Source organism: Nicrophorus vespilloides, unplaced genomic scaffold (genome assembly GCF_001412225.1).
Source record: "Nicrophorus vespilloides isolate i.1.1-1 unplaced genomic scaffold, Nicve_v1.0, whole genome shotgun sequence".
Lineage (NCBI taxonomy): Eukaryota > Metazoa > Arthropoda > Insecta > Coleoptera > Silphidae > Nicrophorus > Nicrophorus vespilloides.
Window position 1 is genome coordinate 79,610 of NW_017095669.1, and position 20,374 is coordinate 99,983.

General features: G+C 29.4%; 1 protein-coding gene across 1 annotated transcript in view; it reads left to right on the top strand.

Annotated features, from left to right (window-relative positions):
* The first annotated feature begins 4,281 nt into the window (after positions 1-4,281).
* LOC108559237 (homeobox protein abdominal-A homolog) overlaps positions 4,282-20,374 on the top strand; it is a 32,452-nt gene continuing 16,359 nt past the window's right edge. The window contains exons 1-2 of the mRNA XM_017916451.1: positions 4,282-5,160; positions 5,436-5,480. Coding sequence (XP_017771940.1) covers positions 4,497-5,160; positions 5,436-5,480 — 709 coding nt within the window. The 5' untranslated portion in view covers positions 4,282-4,496. The remainder of the gene's footprint in view (positions 5,161-5,435; positions 5,481-20,374) is intronic.

The window sequence follows — 20,374 nt, forward strand, 5'->3', positions numbered from 1 at the left end:
ATTTCGATACATTTTATATATAATTATTGATAAATACTTTAAATCTTTAGATTTTGAATCTACTTTAGTATAAGAATAAACGTAATGTCTGATTTTGATTATATGTTATCTATGAAACAGAAAGTATTTAAATGAGTTTTCTCTTTTTTTCGTTGCTTTGTTTAATTTTGCTTTATGATATTGATAGTGATATTATTAAAAGATAAATAGAAATAAAAAAAATATATATACTTGAAAAAATTGAAGAAATATTTTGTTGAAATTGATTTAATTTACTTAATAAATATATTAATATCTTTGTTTTATTTATTAATTTATGAGTTAATCTTTGAGCAACTGAAATTTGCAGCTTCCGAATTAAAGTTTAATAAATATATTTACATTTTATAGCAATAAAATCTTCATTTAAATAAAAATATGAATTTTAAAGTGTTATAATTTATACATTAATATTGTAAATTAGAAATTTTGATTTTCTCTGTAAAATATGTACTCCATTTTGCTTTTTCTTTGCGGCATTGTTTCGTTATTTTACCTCCATCAAGAAGAAGAAAAAAAAATACCTGTTACCTTAATCAATTCTGCACGGCCTTTCTTTTTCCGCCCTTCAAAGGTGGTGGATGAAGAAGAACAAAATGAAGAAGAAGAAGAACTCGATGATGAAGCAGAAGAAAAGAACAAGTTTTTAACTTTCTACCCCTAATTTATTACGTTCCCTCCCAACGAGCGAGAAAATCCCCGAAACTTTAGGTCGGACAAACTTTAAATTATTGGATCCTCTCAAACAAACACACAAAAAAGAAAAAAATATGTAAGAGGAGAAACGAGAAAGAAAAAAAAACGCATAAATTTTGAAAGGTACAAAGGGGTACCGGTAAACTTAATATCCAATAAGGATTAAGGTCCGATAATGCAAGGAAATATCGCTTTTGAAATGTGAGCCTAAATCGTGTAATTACGTAATATTACGTTTGAAAACGATTGTTATATAATTTCTCATCAATCGCAATAAATAAATTGAAGAAGTCAGAAATGTTTTTGTAATATTTTTTTTTGTGTATGTTACTTACTTTGACATAAATTTCTTCCTAATATTGTATAGATTTTTTATAAGTATAATATTTACATTTACATAAGTACAAAAAATGAATTATTATTAGATATTATTGACATAATTATGATATTATTGTATAAAAATAAAAAAAATCCATTTAATTATTTTTAATTTCTTTACGATTCTTTCATATATATTTTTTTTACGATCGTTTTTAATTGCGTAATTTTTGCGCAAATCATTTTGGTTTCGTTTCTTATGGGAACATGAATCACATCGATTACTTTTAATTGCAACAAATCTATTTATTAACACACGATGTCAATTAAATCATATACAATTATTTATAAAATATTTTTTTTAACCTTTAAATTGTAATTTCAAGAAAATATTACCACAGAAAAAGAATGTTTTCACTAATATTTCCAATTTTATTATTTTTATGTTGCTTAATTAATTAAACGATTTTTTTAAATTTCATTATTTTAATGTCATAATTTCATCACAGTTAATAACAGATTTAAAGAAATCAATAAATAACGTTTAAATACAAAACGTGTACAATATGGAATTATTTTAATTGCTAATTATGTAATGATTTTGTTTCTCAATATTTTACTTTTTTCTGTTGCAGATTGGGGTGAGTGGTCCACAGAAACAATGAATAATGATGTCGGGAATCGGATTGAAGATTGGAGAGAGTTTTTTTTTATATTGGGAATGCGAAAGATAAAGGTGGAGAGAATCGTTATGTAATAATAATAATATTTTTTACGGCGTTTTAACACGGCCGTAATAATTTATTGGATCCGTCTTATGCATTAGGTGCAAGAGAGTGAAGCTGTCGGAACGGGAAGAGATAAGAGACGGAGAATGGATGGGTGTTTAAAGAGAGAGACTTCATCTGGAAGAGCGGATGAATTTCTGACTCAGATGTTTATTTTTATTTATCTTTTTTTTTGTCTCATTTGAATCGATCGTTGTTTTCTTTTAAAGTCTTTTGACTTTGCGATTTGCATTCATTGGAATAACGCTTCAAAAATGAAGAATATTCTTGAAATGCAAATCGGAGATGGTTTTGATAAATCTACTCAACATTAGATATTACATTTATCACCATAACAAGTTAAATATTTACTTTAATTGTATACATTAAAGGCACAAGGTTTCAAAATGGTTAAAAACATGTTTAAATAATTATTTTATTAATGTTAACTTGTAAGTGAATATTATGAAAGAGCGAATGTGATATGTTTTTTCTTCTTGTAATTAACTTGTGTTTGAATGGTTTATATTTCCATATTTTATCTTTTTGTTTTGTAGTTTTTGTTTTTGGGTGGTTCGTGAATGAGAGTTATGAAGTCGGAACAAGAAAGAGAGTATTTAAAGCGACGTGTGTATGCAGTTTACAGATGAGTTTTGGACCCGTTTTGTCTTATGTTAAATATTATTTCATTACTGCTTCAACTTTTCATTTTTCTCTTACGTACTTTCTGTTTTCTTCGGTTGGAATTAAGTAATTTTTCAATTTATAAAATTATTCGAAACGTAAACTTAAAATATAATTCCAATTATTAGTTTTTTTTATTACACTTATTAAGCAGAATTAATAGACAAACAAATAATAAAATTTGATTTCGCAAAATGCGTTTAATTAAAATGCCATCAAATTAAAGAAAAAATAAATGCAGTTACTTCTTGTTATATAACTAATTAATTTGTTTGTTTAATTTTAAGAAAAAGCAATTATTAAACTTGTTATGTTTTTGTAATAGACAAATATTAAGTAATTAATTAAGTAATAATTGGAAAAGACAAGTTGTATATAGTAGATAGAATTAATTAATTTAGATATTAATCTTTATTAAATAGGTTTTCGGTTTAAGCAAATTAAAATTATACTCTTTTCATTATTTGGATGTAACAAAGTTATTATTTTCCGTAGATTATATTGATTAATTATTAGTTTAAATAAATTACATTCATTGATAATTAAAAAAATGCTATTAAGAAATAATTAAATATATTCATGACTTTAGAGTAGAAATATTCACTATCAATATGAACATAATGTTATATAATATTATGACAAAAAAAAACGATTTAGTTAGATATTTTCTGTAATAAATATTTATTAAATATGTTAATGTTATAATCTATTTATTTCGGTGTTATTATGATATGTTCATTTATTTTCAAAAAACATAAATGACAAGAAAAATTATTTAAAATTATTAATTTTGTATTTTTCCCTATAACGTAAAAAAAATAGTTTATTAATAAAATTATTGATATTGGTACAAATTAACTATTCATTTTATAAACTATAATGGAAATTATGAAATTCTCTTCATAATTATTCAATTTTATAATATTGTAGACAAATGAACAAAATAGGTTTTAATAATTAACTTAATTTTTAATAAATGTATTCAATGCCTTTAAAAAATAAGCTTTAATACTTTTGTTATAGTAACAAAAGACTATTAAGTAATGTATTAGAAATTATACTTATAAATTTAACTAGAAAGTTTTAATAAAGTTTTTGAAAAAAAACAACAATTATTAATGTTAAATTCAATCTATTATATAATATTTTTGTATAAGTAATAAATATGATTTATTTGAATATATTTAAAATCGTTTTGTAATGTTCTCGTTACATTTTATATATAATTATTGGTAAATACTTTAAATCTTTAGATTTTGAATCTACTTTAGTATAAGTATAAACGTAATGTCTCATTTTGTATATATGTTATTTATGAAACAGAAAGTATTTAAATTGAGTTTTCTTTTTTTTTTCGTTGTTTTGTTTAATTTTGCTTTTGAAATTGTTATGAGTTAACAGGATAGCAGATGGATGTATATGAGTATGTATTTTGGCGCGATTTGAGTTAAGTCATGTTGTGTATTTGTTGGGCCGTTTCTCTCGGCATGTTTGATTGTTGATGATGAGATGAGAATGTTTGGTGAGCGTGGAAGGATGGTAGTAGTAGGATGGATGGTATGGATGGATGGATGGCATGGAGCGGCGGTTGCGTGCAGTGCAGTGCCGTGGGGGCTTGGAGTTGTTGTATATTGAGCGCCTCGTGTTCGTCGAGAACGGCCCCCCATTGGCTGGAACCGCACCTGCTCGGATTGGCGCGGTCGTGGAGGGGCGCCATTACCGCTTCTAGTACCGTGGATAAGGCATAGAGGGCTATAGACTGAACATACATGGGTCATAAAGGATTCGAAGAAGTAGAGGAGAAGGACGCGTAAGAATTTCTTCTCTTGGTGTAAAGGGGTTTAAAGAGAGCCCATCAAATAGCCCTAATATTATTAAGTGCGCGCGTACCATCATCCGAGAGAGCGAGTGTGAAGTGGCCTGGGTAATAGTTTAATTGTTCCGGACTATGACCGGCAGTGCAACGAAGCGGTGGAGTGATCGGAACCAGCAATGAGTTCCAAATTCATCATCGATAGCATGCTTCCAAAGTACCATCAGCAATTCCATCATCAGCAGCTGTTCCCCAGCCCGACGACAACGTCCTCCATCGAAGCAAGCCTAGCCTCCGCCGTCAACTACAGCTCCTCCGGCTCCCCGAGCGGCTCATCGCCGCAGCACTCAAACAGCAGCGCTTCCTCAACATCCCCAGCCTCAAGAATGTATCCGTACGTCTCCGCAGCCACCGCCGCCGCCCATCACCATCACCAGCAGCAGCAGGCGGTGGCAGCAGCCGCTTTCAACGCGGCCGCCGCCTCCGGCACAATGGTCCCCGGCGGTTTCCCGACGAGCGCGAGCACCGCTGCCCTTGCCGCAGCAGCCGCCGTCGACGCCGCCAACGATAAGTCCTGCAGGTACACGGCCGGCCTCGCCGGAAACGTCGCCCCAACAGATTCTATGGTCAACTACACTCTCGGACATCACCATCAAAACGGCGCCGCCGTCTCCGCCGCCAATTCCGTCAGCGCCGCATCCGCCTCCATGGCCGTCGCTGCTCAATTCTACCATCAAGCAGCGAGCGCCGTCGTCGACCCGCTGACCTCCTGCTCGCAACCGGCGGCACCCGGCGGACAACCCATCCCGGACATACCAAGATACCCATGGATGTCGATCACAGGTAAACCAAAAAAAACAAATCCAAATTCGTACAAACCAAAATCCGACGGCAGTAGCCAATCAAAATAAATAAATAATAAAGAAAAAAGAAACATAATAATAATAATGGCAATAAAACATGCGTTTAATGGCCACTTACCGAGCCATAACAATAAAACTAGCCATAAACCTTAACCCGTAACACGGGCGAAAAAAAAAGAAAGAATCGCGTTCGTGATGCCAATGACAATCTTCCGGACACCTTTTCCTAATTCGTTTCTTTCTTTTCTCTTGCAGATTGGATGAGCCCCTTTGACCGTGTGGTGTGCGGTGAGTACAATGGTACATATTCGAATCTTTTTTATTTATTTACTTACTTACATTATTTATATTTATTTTTTTTTTACTTTACTTACCTTAGATTTTAGTTACAATTTATTATGTTTTCGTTTGAGCGTTCACTTTTAAAGTTCAGGCTATTCTTGTGCCGAGCGAATCCTTTTCGGAGCGTTTGTTGTGTCTGTGACACACGAAATGTTTTGTTTTTATGGGCGACACGCGTGATTGACCTTCGTGCTCTCGCTTTGGGCTTATATACTCAAGGATACTTTTCATCTGAATACAGCTATACAACGATCATTTTCATTATTATTTTTTTTATTATCTCAATAAAATCATTAACAGTTCAGTTGGGAAAAAAACGGTAGTTTATTCACGTTATAAAATTTCATTGCAGACAAAATATAAAGACTTCCATTTTGATATCTTATTAGAAACATTAAGTTTAAAAAAAAAACAAAATTTTTTATCATCTCAATAATATCATTAATAGTTCAGTTAAAACTGTAATTATTTAATTAATTCAACAATTATAATTTTCTTAATTGTCTTCACTTTATTTGAGACAGAATATAATCACTGCCATTTCGTTATCTTAATAAATATATTAAGTATTAAAACAATCATTTTATTCTCATAATAATTCAATAAAAACGGTAATTATTTATATTATAATCATCATCTTCTTAATTGTACTATAACATTTATTTTGATATCTCAATAAATATAATAAAAATCATTTTATTATCTTAATAAAATCATTATTAGTTCAATAAAAACGACAATTATTAACATTATGATCAGTTAAATCAATAATCGCAATATTACTCATTGTTTTCTGTATTTTTTAAACAACCATTTAACAATTAATTTAATTTTTTAATAAAATCAACAGAAATGATCATTATTCAATTTATATTTAATAAAAACTTTGAGGCAAAATACATTGTTCTCTTAATTTAATTATTAAGTATTAAAAGAATAATTTTATCATCTTAATAGAATCATTAATAGATATAAATTGTGCTTACTTAAGTCATAATCTTCTTTGTTGTCTGCATGACCACCATTTTGATATCTTTATAAAAATAATTATTTTTATTATATTCTTTTCATTTGAAACAATGATTTCAATTCTAATATCTTAATAAAATTTAAATAATATAAAATGGTTTAAAATTACTGAATTGAATTTATTATTAAATCATTTATACATTATTACTTTAAATCTATAGAATATCCATGGAAGAACGTCTTGTTTTCTGTTTAAACTAAATAATGAACACATGCATATTTTTATATACTTACAATAAATTATTTCTATTTATTACAAATAATTTGTTAACTACTCAAAACTGATATTATTTTCGTAATAAAATCAATCAATCTACAATGAACATTATTTGTCTTGTATTCATTTGAAATAAAAGAAATAAAAAGTTCTATTTTCAATGGAAATAAAATATTATAATACTTACAAAGTTCAAATAAAAATGTTATCTATAATCTATCACAGTTGAATGAAAACATAGTAATCTTGACATATTTTTATATAAAGTACAGTAACAATTACTTAATTCAAATTCACAATTAAAATGTCTTTAAACAAAAACAACCATTAAAATCACTTAAGTTTTCAATTATTTATACAATCAGAAACAATAATAATTTGTTATCTTTGTAATTTTAAAAATAATTTGTATAATTAATTGTTAATTTATATTTACAATAACTTTAAGTTATATTTAGAATCGATTTAATGACTTTAATAAATATCAATAATTGTTCCATTAAAAGCGTTTAAATTTTCCATTATTTATAGAATTTTAATCTTTGTATAAACGTTTTTGCTGTAATTTTAAAGATAATTTCAATGTACATTTATATACAAAACCAAGAGTATTAAAATCACTTAAATTTTCAATTATTGATACAATTGTATATGAAGATTAAATATAAAAATAATTTACGTTTATATCTGTAATTTTATAAATAATTTCAATAATTGACTGTGAATTTATATACAAAAATTACAAGGTTAAAATCTCTGTAATTTTCTCTTTAAGTTAATCGTTGGAAATTATTGGAATTTAATGTAATTACCATTAACATTTTCAATCATTGCGTTGTTGTATCTTCACTTCGTAAAACAATTAATGTATTATTAATATAACTGGTTTGAAAGATGTTTTGTGTCGTTCCTCTCATCTTCTTCTGCTTCTTCATTTTTTTTTTGTTATAATGGAACGAGATAATTCCGGTAGTTGCAATCAGGAAATTATCGCCATAAAACGTATTTTATTACGACTTTATTTTTATGCTCGGTTTCGCCTCTACTCTTCCTTTCCCAACGGCGGAGGCTATGATTTTAGGTTATGCGACTTAAGCGTAGTCGTAAACCCGACTTAAGTCATAATCGGCCGCTTATTCCACTACTTTCTGTCTTCGCATTAGTCAAAACTACTTTCTTAACCATCATTAATACATTTTCATAACTTTATATTTAATATATGAATTTTATATTAATTATATTAAAATCTTTTTTGCATACATTTTCTCGTGTAAATTAATATTGTTAATATATTTATGAACTTTTAATTTAAAGAAAACTTAATAATTGGGACAAAGTTTATGTACATTTTCTATTAATATTTCATAATTCTACATTATTTTTGACTTAGGATTAAAAAATAGTAGTATTTTATGCTTTAATCGTGAAAAATGTGATGAAATTTATGTTTAAACACGAATGCGTTTTAATTAAGTAAATCTTTCCGGCCTTTCCTAATTAATCTAATTAATGGGCGCCTTTTATTACTTCTAATTATATCTTTGTTGAAACCAAATGCACAATAGAGAAACAAAAATACATTTATTCAACATCACTAAAAATCTCAATAATTCTCTACAAATTATAACAATCATCATCATCACATTTTTTTCTAAAAATAAGTTGTAATTATTCGAAACATTGTTTATTGTTTCCATCATCAAATGTTATTTAATACACTCAATAATTGCATTTAATTGTACTTAAATTTCTTAAAAAAAAACACATCAATTATTTAGTAATGTTAATGTAAAAATAGAATGAAGTAATGTTTTTTTTTTCTAACGCATCTAAATTCATTGAATAATTATTTCGTGTTGGTTCACAGAAATTTGAATTTGATTGCTTCATTATTCGAATCCGTTCATTTTCTATCAACAAAATTTGAATATCGATTGCATTTCTCTTTTTGTCGTAATTCATTTGCATACTAAAAACTAATCCATAGATTAGTGACTTTTGAAATTATTCTACCTTTTACAAACATAATTAATCCCATATTAATATGAAAAATTGCAAAAATTTAACCATCGTATTTTTTACTTAAGTCAATGTCCTAAGCAATGACAATCTGTGATAATCGTGTGATTATTTCTCTTCGAAAAGAAAATAATCCATTCATAAATTCATGTAATTAAACTGTTTTGTATTCAAATTTCGTCCATTTTATTTATATGCACAATCATTATTTTAATGATCTCTTAAAAATATTTTTACGACCCATTATCGTTGATTAATTATAAGTTTAGCATTTTTTTAGTAATCATAATAATTACGCTTTAATTAGCAAAAATAACGCACGTGGCGGAAGCTCAAATTCTATTTAATTATAACTTTGGATAGAGACAAAGAGTTTATATCATGGAGGAAGTGATGTAACGGGTATTTCTCGATTGATCAAACGTTTTTAATTCATTTTTAATCACGTATCCGGATGTTATCGAGAAAACTGTTCGTGACTTTTCCTTTGCTTTTTGCCTTTCACGTTATTTTATGTTAATAGAAAGTCCATACATAAATTCGATTTACTCTAATCTTTAACTTTATTTCTGCGTTAATTAACTGTTAAGTTTATTATCGGAATTTAATTTATTTCAATTTATTATTGCTTAAGATAAAATTTATATCTTCGAAGATCATAAACATGCGTAGTTTTCATTAATTTGCAAGTTTTTCTTTGCTTCTTGTGTAACAAAATTTAAATTTATACTACGAAATAAGAAGTTTTGAGTCTAACACTGTTTTTTTTTATAATTGTGGCTTTGAAATACTAATTTCTGTTACAGAATTTACTTGATATTTTGACTAATTATATTAAATGATTTATATCATTTTTTTAACAATTTTTCATTGAAGATTTGTATAGAAATAAAAAATGAAAATTTAATTATTGTAGTTATAAAATATATTAAACATTTTACTAATTATATTTCAATGATAATTTTTTTATTTAGAATTATAACAACTGTTCTTTTAAGCAATTCCATGACAAAATTGTGATTTTCAAAGTATATAAACACGTGTTTCTATTCTTAATTAAAACCGATTAAGTTTACTAATCTAATTCAACGTTCGTTAAGCAACAAACTTAAAATTTGTGGTCATAGTTAAAGTTATATAAATTAAGAGCAAAGTAAGTTGTTACAAAAAGAACGTGAGTGTTTTCTTCCGGCGTTGAGAGAAATCATCGTGAAGTGTCCTGTTGGAATATGGAATGGCGTGTATTTTTAAAATGGTAAAATCTCTCAAGACATATGTTCGGTTCAGTGTGTCACGAAGCCGAGACCGAAAACAACTCGAAGAAAAAGAAAAGCAAAAAAAACACACACAGTTGGCCTGAATAAAAGATGCGACAGAATCCGAGTCAAGATGATTGCCACCGGTTTTTTAAAGACAAATAAATAATTGACTGCCTGTGGACAATTTAAACTTGACCCGTCGCCTGATGATACTTGCATAAACAGCGCAATTAACAATAGATAATTTCATTGTGTAATCACAATAACGTTGAGTCAAAGTATGCAATGAAAAAATTATAAAACGCTTATTTTAAACTTAACAAAAATATTTTACGTTCTTTATTATTGATGTATATCATTTTTAACGTAATTTTATATAAGAAATAATGAAAGTATTCAGTTTAAAAAAAATATCTAAAAATGTGGTAATGTTTACTACTTGCATTACGTTACGTAATAAATAACTTATGATTATGTAGATGATACTTAAATGTGAGGACGTCCATAAGCATGTTTGTAATTATCACGAATTTGCTGTGTCCTTGAACTAGGCTAATGATTATTCTAATTATATTATCAACGTAATTTTTATATGAATGAAACCATTATGAAGGCTTTTTCTTTTCTACGAGTATATAAGGATTTGTGTTTGTAAATGGAAACTTCTCTTTTTCGTGTATGTAATCAATGCGTATCGTATATAACAATATTTATTCAATTTTTCCGTTTCGTATGTCTTGTTGTAACATCAATAAATAACTGTCGGTCTTTTTATCGGTTCGCAAGTTTATTGCCTAAATTCGAAATATATGGACATAAAATGGTTGAAGACGCGACGGCGGCGTTCCGTTGCCCCCGGTTACATAACAAACGGCTTAATATGCGTTTCGTGATCGAAGAATTATTGAAAATGAAATATATTTTTTTTATATAATATATTAACAAGGATGTAAGTTTTTGTGGAAATTTTAAGATAACTAAATAAAATTCATTTTTATTAAATTAAATTGAAGAATTCTACTAAATCATCAATAATATTTTTAAATTCGTTTTTTTTACTTAAATATTCACATTTTTTGTACATACATAAAAGTATGCCAATTTAATTCCAGAATTATTTAAAATCATAATTTTTCATGTTACTGAAATACTAAAATTTTGTATAAAAAAAATCATAAGTTTAAAATAAGAAGTTTTAGTTGCTTATAAATTATCAATAATGTTTTTCAAATATTTTGTTTGAATAAAAAATAAAATGGACAAAGTCATAAGAAATATTGGAGAAAAAAATAAGTTGAGATGATTTATATAATTGTCCAAATCCGTGTTTTGACACTTTGTGCTAAAAAAACAAAATATTGAAAAATTATATAAGCAAAAAAGAACAGGTAAAATTTTGTATTTATACAAATAATTTGTCTATGAATCATTTATATTTATTGACATAACAATGACAAGTAATAAATATATAAGAGATAAATAAGTTGAGAAATAATTCAAAAACATGAAAATTAAAGAATAATTATAATTTATTGGACAGAATTTTTTTTTTAAATTGATGAAAATGTAACATTAAATGGAGTAATTAATCAATACTTAGTTGTATGTGTGTTTTGGATTAAGCTATAAACATGCATATCTTTAATTAATGCTTTAATAAAGATATTTTATATAACTTGAGTTGATCGGTTGTGGTAGTGATTCATTTATCAAGGAGTTAGATGTAACTCAGCAGAGCCAAAGGCGGATTTGCATTACGTGAGAGATGCGTATCTTTATTCCCTTTATTTATGGTAAAATGGTTATGCTGTCGCTGCAGCAACAAACCTACCTCTATCTTCCTTCGTGTGTGTGTGTATATATATACAAACAGTTTTTTTTAATTGATTCCAGCTCGTTTCTCTTTGTGTCCACGTTGAAGTTGAAGTTGAATTTATATTGTTGTGTCGCGTCGCGGAATGGGAGTCGTCGTCTCATCGTTTTCGTGTTTTCCCCGAAGAACGAAGCGAAAGAGTTGTGCTCGGGTCGTTTGGTAACTTTATCTCGTTGTATATTTAACCATTATGTGGGTGAATAACGATCGAAACACGTTCGGTTTTGAAGACGAAGAAAAGAAGCAGAGTTCACAAAACAAAATGTCCACGTTTATTTATTGAAATGCATTTATTCTTTCATTTCACTTTTTCTTCTAAACCCTTGACCAACTAAGCACTTTTGAACGGGAAGAATTTCTCTTTTTTTTTTGGTTCACCTCAATTTTTTTTGTAGGGGTGAAAGTTTTTTGGTGTGTGTTGTTGCATTTGTTATGCTCGAAGGCATTAGTATGGAAAAGCGAATCGCAGAGTTATTGCGTTATATATTTCAATCCGGTTGAAGCTGGTTGAAGGTTGAAGGAGCGGTGGAGGCATCGCAACCAGACTTGTCTCCTGGGCCCTCTTCAAACTATTTTATAGTCCTTTTCCACCGTCCCTCCTGCCAGGACCGAGCTTGATCGAACAACCGGGGTATAAATTACGCAACCCCTTGCATCTCCGCAATCTCCCTCGTCTTTTACTCCATCTTCTTTCTACCTCTCTTCCATCTTCCGCTTTTTCCACCTCCTTCATTCTTCTCTTGATTCATCGCCGAGGCCAACTCAAGCTCCTATCTAAATTGGGATTTGTCCGTAAATTACTTCCATCTTCTTCTAGATCCTCCTTGTCCGTAATCGCCGGTTTTCTTTTCTGTTTATTAACTGTTTTATGTTTTTCATATTCGGGATTAATGACGAACCGTAAATTTGTTAATGCGGTCGGCCGACGGAAAAATTCCGCGTTTTTCCGCGATTTATTTATCCTCCAGGAAGAGGAGAAGAAAAATACGGAGTTAAGACGCAAGGGGAAAAATTGAGAAGCTAAATATTTACGTTTCGGGCCGAAATAAAATATTTACGCCACCGTTCCTATTTATGTGCTGTTTCACACAAAACAATATGCTAAATTTATATTTTTTTTCGAGCTACTTCGCAACGTTTTTCTTTCATTTCCCCACAATTCTCTCAATTGTTTGAATATTCCAACATTCAATTAATTAAATAATTAGTAAATATTGATCTGAATATATTGAAAATGTTTTGATTTTCTTTTTATGTCATTTAAAATATTTTTATATATCTATACATTTTTTTTTCTAAATTATCATTAATAAAAAAGACTCAATTAATAATGAATACATACATTTTTTTTGCTAAGTAATTAATTTATAAACGTAAAATTTTAATTTCTAGGAAAAGCTTTATAATATTAAAATATATTAATATAATAAAAAAATGATTAACAGTACCCAAAAAATTATGTAATAATACGGGAAAAAGTGTTTGATTTGTGAGAACCGGTATAATTTTAAAGAAACTAGAATAATTTAACAAATTTTATAATTTTTTTTGTTTGTTTTCGCTGAAACGATTCGAGTTTACGATGGAGCGAAAAACGGGATCACATTAATATGGGCAATAAAAGGAAGCGCCGTTTCTTTTAATTGGCTTCGAGTGTTGAGGATATTTAAATATCATCGCTCAGGCTTGAAATTCAAATGTTGTATTTAAGAATTAAAGTTCCCTTTAATGTTTTGCCTACCGTGAGAATAACAAAAACTCATTGAGTTGTTTCAGTTTAATTAATAAAGGAAACAAAAATTATTCATAAATTTCAATTATTGTACGTTTATTTATCCAAATATTATCCAGAACTGATGTTGCTTGACAGAACTTAAAATTTAGATTTTATCATTGAAAGAACGTTTAATTAACTTGGTTCTAACTTCCCATCCAATTGCTATCCAGAATGTATCTTGCTTAACTATGATAAATTCAAAAGAAGTTTTCATTAACTTGGTTCTGACCTCTCATCCAAATAATGTCCACAACTGATGTTGCTTAACTATCATAAATTAGATTAGCATTATATAAATTTCGCCATAACCATATTGCTTAACTATCGTAAGTTTGTGAATTAATAATAATGTTTTCATTAACTTAGATTTGCTTAATATAAGTTTCAGTTCCTACTAGTACAGATCACTCATCCAAATACTATCCATCACTGATTTTGCTTAACTGTAGCGAGTCAAAATAAATTTAAAAGTACATGTTTTCATGATTTTTTTGCTTAATACTGAAAATATAAATTTTTTTATTGGTTTTACTCAAACTTTAATTTAAACTGAAAACTTGTTTTATTGCACTTTGATTTTAACACATTGTTACGCAATTTCCCTCTTAACATGCGATAAAGAAGTCATTAAAAACGTACAATTTACGACCTTTCGTAATTGCGTCAATTGTTGTAGATTCGTCGATTGATCGTTGCGTGATTTTATAACTCGTATGCAAATCTTATGCAAGTAAAATATAAATTAGTTACGAACCCATTGTTCCGTTAAATTTAAATCTAGACGATTTAACGCCCAATTATTCCACGGTCGCAATTAATTGCGTAATCATCGGTTTCACGTGAAGCCGTTTACATTTGGATCAGAGTCTTTAAATTAAGCTGTTATGTGACTTGCCTTTTAATAATCGATTCATTTCGAATGACAAAAACAGAAATTGGAAAAGATGAATGCATAACATATTTTGTATAATAAATTTTCTGTTTTGATGTACAAAGCACAAATAAATTAAACCTGCAATTATTTAGAATCAAGTCAATTTTAATTGTGTTTTCAATGAATTAATTGAACAGTTTTATTACTTTATAATTACTATAAAAATATATGGTAAACATAATTTATTTTTGATAATAAAAAACTCTTTAATCATTCGTGAAATTTAACTTGAAACAAATAATTTTTATATGTCTCAACTTACTGGGTGGCCTAATTTATTTAATGACAGTTGTTATTTTGCGAAAATGACAGCTGTCACCTTACGTCAAAGCGTATAAACTATTAGGTTACAGTACAAATACAAAAGCATTTACATGTAATTAGCAAACTTTCCTCTAAGATAATAATTTTATTGTATTATATATATAACAGCGTTATTCAACCTATTGGGTTACCTAAATTTTATTATGACAGCTGTCACCTTACATCAAAGCGCCTACATTTTTATCTTATAAACTATTACGTTGCACTACAACTACAAATAAGTACGGCAAAAATGTTGACAAACGCTGTTACTTCATTTGGTGAACATCAATAGAAGCACTGCGATTAATTAGAGAACTTTCATTTAAGAAAATAATTGTATTGTGTTATATATGTAACATCTCTTTTCAACCTATATAATCGACTAAATTTTAAAATGACAGGTGTCATTTTGCGAAAGTGACAGCAGTCAAAAAGCGTTGAAACAAATACAAATGTTGAGAAACGCTGTTATATAATTTTGAACATCAACAAAAGCATTGCGATTAAAACTAAAATTACTCGTGTTTACATGTAATTGAAGAACTTTCATCTAAGATAATAATTTGTATTGCGATTACAAGCTTTTGTAAATAGAAACCAAAAGCATATTTTGTTGTCTCGATTATCTAGAGATCGCGTTACATCCTCTTTTCGTTTTCCTATCCGGATGAGTCATTTCGATTCTTGTTGGATTCGCATCGATCCGGTCGTTGTTGGAATAAAAGTAGGAATTGCAATTTCGTTTGGGGAATGCGTTTTGGGAAAAGCTCGGGGACTCTGGAGGCCGTTTGTGAGTCATGGAAGTATCACGGTTTGGAACGAATCCCACCTCCGGGAGTGCTGCGATGTTATAGAAGACTCATTCCTGATATTGATACAAGTTTGCCAGCGCTCTGTGACACTCAAGACTAATCGTCTTCACGAAAGCGCAGCAAGATATGGCGGCGTTGCAGCAACTTCTAGCAATTGCCATCATTCCAACAGAATTTATATCAACCATTTAGTTTTATTGAAACAAATTTCAACAAACTATTGCAATACTTTTAATTGAAGTGATTTTTTTTTCTCTTAAAAATATTTTTATAATTATTTTATTTCTTCAGTTTCTTAGAAAAATATTACACATTGAATTAATTACGTTATTTATATTAGTTATTAATTTAAACAATTTCTATCTGTTTTTTCGTTTTTAGAATTAAAAAATATTCTTCATTCATTATTTACAAAGTAAAGTTTATATTTTTACTTTAAAATTGCTATAATTGGACACAAAAGTAAAATAAACGAAAACAATAGTTTTAGTTATAAAACTTCGATAATTTAGGAATAAAAACTTTACATTTATATTTGTAATTATGTTAAACAAATATTCTCAATTATGTAATAGAATTGAGAATATTGCATTATTCAATTATGTAATAGATTTCTGTAATAAGTAATGAAGGGGAAATGTTGTTATCCGAAATAATTTATGGTGGAAAAAACTTTTCACTAAACAAACAAAACCGTTGCGAATTGTTTCGAGAACTCGAATTACGTATTTTCGAGTTGCTACAACTACAAATAAAAATAAAAAATATAAACACTAGTAAACATGCATTTGTGTTTGTATACATGTATTTCCGCGTACGTTGGTTTATTTTTTTTGTTCTTTTCAATTTCGTTATATTTATCTTTCATTCCGTACGTGCATTTCTCGCGCTCGCGTTCATTACGAGTTTTTCGTGATTCCGTGTTGTAAGTCAACAGTTTAAATAAACAATTCGCTCTGCGTTATCGCCGTTTTCATTGCTCAATTAGAGAACAATCCGTGCGGAATAAATGGAAAAGGAATAATATTGTGGACGTATCGATTTTTTTAGGATGCAGCAGCCTCACAGTCTAGACTAGTCGAAATTGCATGTACGAAAATGAAAAAATATGTTTGGTTTCTAGTAGATAAGGATGTGTTTTTAGATCCGTCTGTGTGAGATATCAAAGTCTAAATAGTATTAGATAATTGTTGAGAAAAATCAGTTGGTGATATGTAAGTGAAAAACTGGGGTTGTTTTTAGTTTTGTTTACTTGTTGGGATGAGGGTGGGTAGTCTAGACTGCATCGTGGATGCTGCGGTTTGTTGTTGTTGTTGAGTGGATAAGATAATTCCGTTTGAAATAATGCTTGGCACATGGCCGAGAGGATGAAGATGAGTAGGAGGAGTATGAGACTTCGGGGATGGTAACCGCAATAATCCAGGTAGTTTACGATATCGTCTGAAGCTCCCCCGAAAAGCTCTCGTGACTTACCGAAATTAATCCAGGGAGTCTTTACGTTTACCCCCATTTACATATCGCATGAGTCGACTGAACGTGCTTAATTGCGTGTTCCGCATCATCCACCGATGCCGATGAAAAATGGTCCCAGGCGCGAACCGTATCCGCTGCGATGACAATAAAACATCAATTTTTTTAACCGGAGGTTAACGAACAAAGGAAAACAAAGAAAGAGTTCCAATAGCACATTGATTTATTACTATTCATTTATTTAGTTTTGGAAGTTTTCAATTAATCCTTAGAATTCAATATTAAATATTTAATATTAATAACCGGAGGTTAACAAACAATTCGAAGCAATATGAAAAAAATGGATTTTTTACTAATACTTTTATATTTTATTTTTGAAGCTGTTCATTATTTGGTACAAATCAATATTAATTCAATTTCAACTTCTTAAGCGGAAGTTAACAAACAATTGGTAACAAAGAAAACGTTTTTTTATTTCTTTGTTTTGATACCATTCAGTCATTTTTTATTGGATAAAAGCCTAAAACTAATCAACAGAATTCTACTATTTCATCTACTTAACCGGAGGTTAACAAACAATTGAAAACAAAGAAAAAGTTTCATTATCTCTTTGATTTATTACTATTAATTTACTTTTTTAAGCCTAGTTCATAAAATTTAATATTAATTGCGTTTCATCTACTTAACTGAAGGTTAACACACAATGGGAAACTAATGAGAAAGTTCTAATATCTGTTTTCTTTACTAATACTTTTTTATTTTATTTTCAAAGCTTTAAAGAATTCAATATTAATTGCAATTCATCTTCTTAACCGGAGTTTAACAAACAATGAAAAAAAAGTATAAGTTTAAGTATATTCAAACTAATTCTTTGTTTTCAAAGATTATTACAATTGTTTTTCGTTTAATTTATTTTTTTTCAATTAAACAAATTCTATAGATTTTAATTCTAATTAAGTTTATTTTTATTAACTGGAGTTTAACGATCAATGGGAAACAAAACTAAATTTGTACTATTGTTACTTTGTATTCTAAATTTATAACGTTTTTAATTAAACTGTATTTACATAATTTGATATTAATTGCCTTTCATTTTTGTTAACTGGAGTTTAACACATAACAATATTTCTACGAATTATTACTATATAACTAATTTCTCGTTTTATTTTTGTACTGGTTTTAATTAAGCCGAATCCGCAGAATTCCATATTAATTGCGTTTTCGCAGCCGTCTCCTGCCGCCACCCTCCTACCGACGATTCGGCCAATGGATGCTGTGTTGTAGGGGGGTTGTGCACAGCCGCCTCCCCCCTAATTACGCGCTGCGGCAATCGCCTCGCAATATGCCACCTAATGGATATGAGGCCGTAACTCATCTCGCCAAAGGGTCAAATTAATTTGGGGGTTGCTGTGGAACTGGCAAAACCAGAAATTAATAAACTCAGAGAGGCCCAACGGGTCTAATAATAAAAAAAAAACGGAGAGAGAAAAAATAAATAAATAAATGGAATTTGAGGAGGAATGAGCACGTTCGCATCGGGATTAATCCAGGGCCGTTTAATTCCGAAAGACGATGTAGCCAGAATAACAATGTTCGCACAGAATTCATTCAATTCATTGTCACTAATTTTTTATAAATATTTTGTTACAAATTACTATTGTGACAATTCATTCGTTAATCTAAAAACGTAGATTCGTTTATCTTAAATTGATTCATTATAATAGAAAAACGCCATCTATCATGTAGGAAGTAACTAATTTTAATAATAGTAAATTTGAGTTAACTAAATTGATATTAACTAGTGAGATGAAGGATTTGTGTTGTGGTTTAAGTGTGAAAAGCTGTCTTGACACTTTTCGGATAATGTTAAAATGTTGAAGCATGTATCAAGGAAAATGTTGATGATCTGTTGACATAAATGATTGTCAGGTGTACCAAATATTAGCAATAATACTGACAAACCTTTATGTTTCAAATCATGCATACTTTATACGGAATGATACAGCAATTAGATTCTATCTTCTGAATATTATCATCTTGAATTAGATTGTATCTTGCGGAAAAAAAGCCATTGCAAATGGTGGAAGATAAAAGTCGGTCGTGGAAACGTGTGAAAATAAAGTCCTTCCCTCGGTTAGATCTAAGGGTGGAAAAGGACACGTACACACACACACAAAAAAGGGGGACACCCCTTTTATATTTGCGTGCCAGTGAAGTTAAAGGGATCCGGAATATAATCCTTCTCGTATCTAAATTGCGGTAGAGAACGAGGCTTGTAATTACCGCAGGATGCGCCATAAGCAAGTATGATAATCACGTATCGTTTAAATTATACAAGGGTTGGATGCGAGAAAGGGGTGGTTTTCGTACATGTCCGTCGCGTATATTACAATGTCCGCGTCTCCAGGGGGCGGCTGCATCAGAGCCGCCGCGCTCGGTGGAGAGGGTTGAACGTTCGAGGGTTGAAATAATAAAAATACAAAACGGGCATTATGCAAACGAAACCATCGGATCCCATGTTCTTTTTTTTTTGCTGGACAATCGACGGAAATTCCACGTGCCTCTTGGGACGCATCATCTAAATTATTATCATCGTTGTCTCAGCTGAGTCCGAATGTGTGGGGGAGGTTTTTGCAATGCGGAATTACTTTATTGGAGCAGCAGCGAAACCATAAAAACCACCCCATAAACAAAGTATCATGGAAACGCGTTATTCTCTTGTTTATGGTTATCCTTCTTTCCTCCCAATTTTTGCCATCACAACTCAATCAATTTCTTATTACCATCAAAAACTGCATGTCTACATCTAGCAACATCAAATATTTATCATATCGTAAACAATATACGATTATGTCCAAGCAAATAGTTATTATTTCGAAATATTAACTTTTTACCAGACAAATATTATATACGTAAACATTCTAATACTAATACATAATTAAAAACTGAATTTCAAAAATATTTTTCCTTATTCAATTTTCCACCCAAATTCGGAATTTTTCTATAATATACAATTTTTTCTCAAACAAATTTAGACAAAAACTATTTGCTTATTTACCTGAAAAAAACTATTTACCTGCATAAATTACATAAGGAAAACGCTTATAAATATAAGAATCTAAAAAATTGAATCGCGTTGTTGTGGTTAATGTTATT